Raw genomic sequence first — 1570 nt, 5'->3', positions numbered from 1 at the left:
AAGAGCCAGCAGCCGAACGCAGCAGCTGAACGCAGCAGCTGAACGCAGCAGCTGAACGCAGCGTGTGAAACAAGTTATTTGTTCCGTTTGGAGGCTGAAATAAATAAACAAAGAAATGATAATAAAGGTGTGAGCGCAGCTGCTGAGACGGACTGAAACATTTGGTTTGTTGCTGGTTCAGATTTGTTGTCGCTGCTCAGAGTAAATCTCCCTGAAGAGAGACAAACTCTCAACAGCAGCTCCGCCAGTTTTACACAAACAGGCGAGCAGCAGGAGGCCGCAGCCCGAAATATATTCAGACGCAGGAAAACACTCTGACAACAAAAACAGGAAATATTAACACACAGAAAGAGGAGAGTCTGAGTCAGGAGACAGGCTCAGCTGCAGTGGAACTGAGTACATTTACTCAAGTATTTCAGCACACATTCAAGGTACTTGTACTTAATCTAGTATTTTTTGCCAGTTTAGTCTAACATTAAAGTGTGTATCTCCAGATGTGCTGATGTTGAGTGTTTGTGACAGACTGAAGGATGAAAAGTTTCTGCATGTGATGCTAAATTAACCCTTTAAAACCTGAAATTTGTATTTCTTTAAAAAAAAAAAAAAAAAAAAAACATTGGGAGAAGGCAAAAAAAGACATGGCCCAAAAATTATATTTAAAAAAAAACTGTCACAAGAAAATTACTGAAAATTGCAAAAAAGAAAAGTAGAGAGCAAAAACTAAATTACTCAAAAAGTGCTGAAGATGATTATTTTTAAAGGTATACATTTTTTCTGTAACATTATTTTAAGGGTTAAAGGTCATTCACGCTGATTAAACTTGTTGTGTATCATCGTCTGTGTCCAGGACCCCAAACCGTCCTCCGTCCAGCCTGCGAGGGGTCCAGCAGCCGGAGGGACCGTGATCACCATCAGAGGACAGGACCTGGACACCGCCTCCAAGGACGATGTCTCCGTCAGGGTGGGCACCGTCCCCTGTGAAGTGTAAGCCAGTTACCTGTTTACACAGAGTCTCACATGCTTCTGTGTCCTCTGAGGAGACACATCAGTGTCCTCGTCTGTCCTCTGCAGGATGGAGTTCGGCTCTCAGATCACCTGTAAGACCGGCAAGTACCCGGGACAGAAGGTCCCCTCTGACCCGTTAACGGTGAGGGTGAGTTACGGCAGAAACACCACCAAGGACGTCCTGGCTGCGTACCAATACTCTGAGAACCCCAAAATCACAGATTATTACCCCAGAGACAGCTTCCAGTGGTGAGTCAGCTGTTTTTATATTTCAGAGAAGTAAAACACTGAAATTAAAATACTAAAATCATTTTCTAAATCTACTAATTCCCACAAGAGATAAAACCATTTGGCTGAAATGCTTTAAATACATCTGAAAGACGTCTGGAAGCAGATCCAGGTTTCAAACGGTTAAAAGATAAATATTTCCATCAGTTTGTTTGCGTTTAAATAAAATACTGAAATTAATGAATGTATGTCTGTGTCTGTGTGTCTCTGTGTGTCTCTGTCTGTGTGTGTGTGTGTGTGTGTGTGTGTGTGTGTGTGTGTCTGTGTGTGTGTGTGA

General features: G+C 42.4%; 1 protein-coding gene across 1 annotated transcript; it reads left to right on the top strand.

Annotated features, from left to right (window-relative positions):
- Positions 1-236: 236 nt before the first annotated feature.
- LOC121937669 (plexin-B2-like) lies at positions 237-1330 on the top strand (the record flags this gene model as incomplete). The annotated part of the gene is made up of 3 exons (XM_042480996.1): positions 237-431; positions 848-984; positions 1072-1330. Coding segments are annotated over 3 exons (519 nt in total), but the record flags the coding sequence as incomplete, so codon positions are not given.
- Between the last annotated feature and the right edge of the window lie 240 nt (positions 1331-1570).

Source organism: Plectropomus leopardus, unplaced genomic scaffold, assembly GCF_008729295.1.
Source record: "Plectropomus leopardus isolate mb unplaced genomic scaffold, YSFRI_Pleo_2.0 unplaced_scaffold27062, whole genome shotgun sequence".
Lineage (NCBI taxonomy): Eukaryota > Metazoa > Chordata > Actinopteri > Perciformes > Serranidae > Plectropomus > Plectropomus leopardus.
The sequence above is the reverse complement of the archived record's forward strand: the minus strand, read 5'-3'. Positions and strand labels throughout refer to the sequence as shown.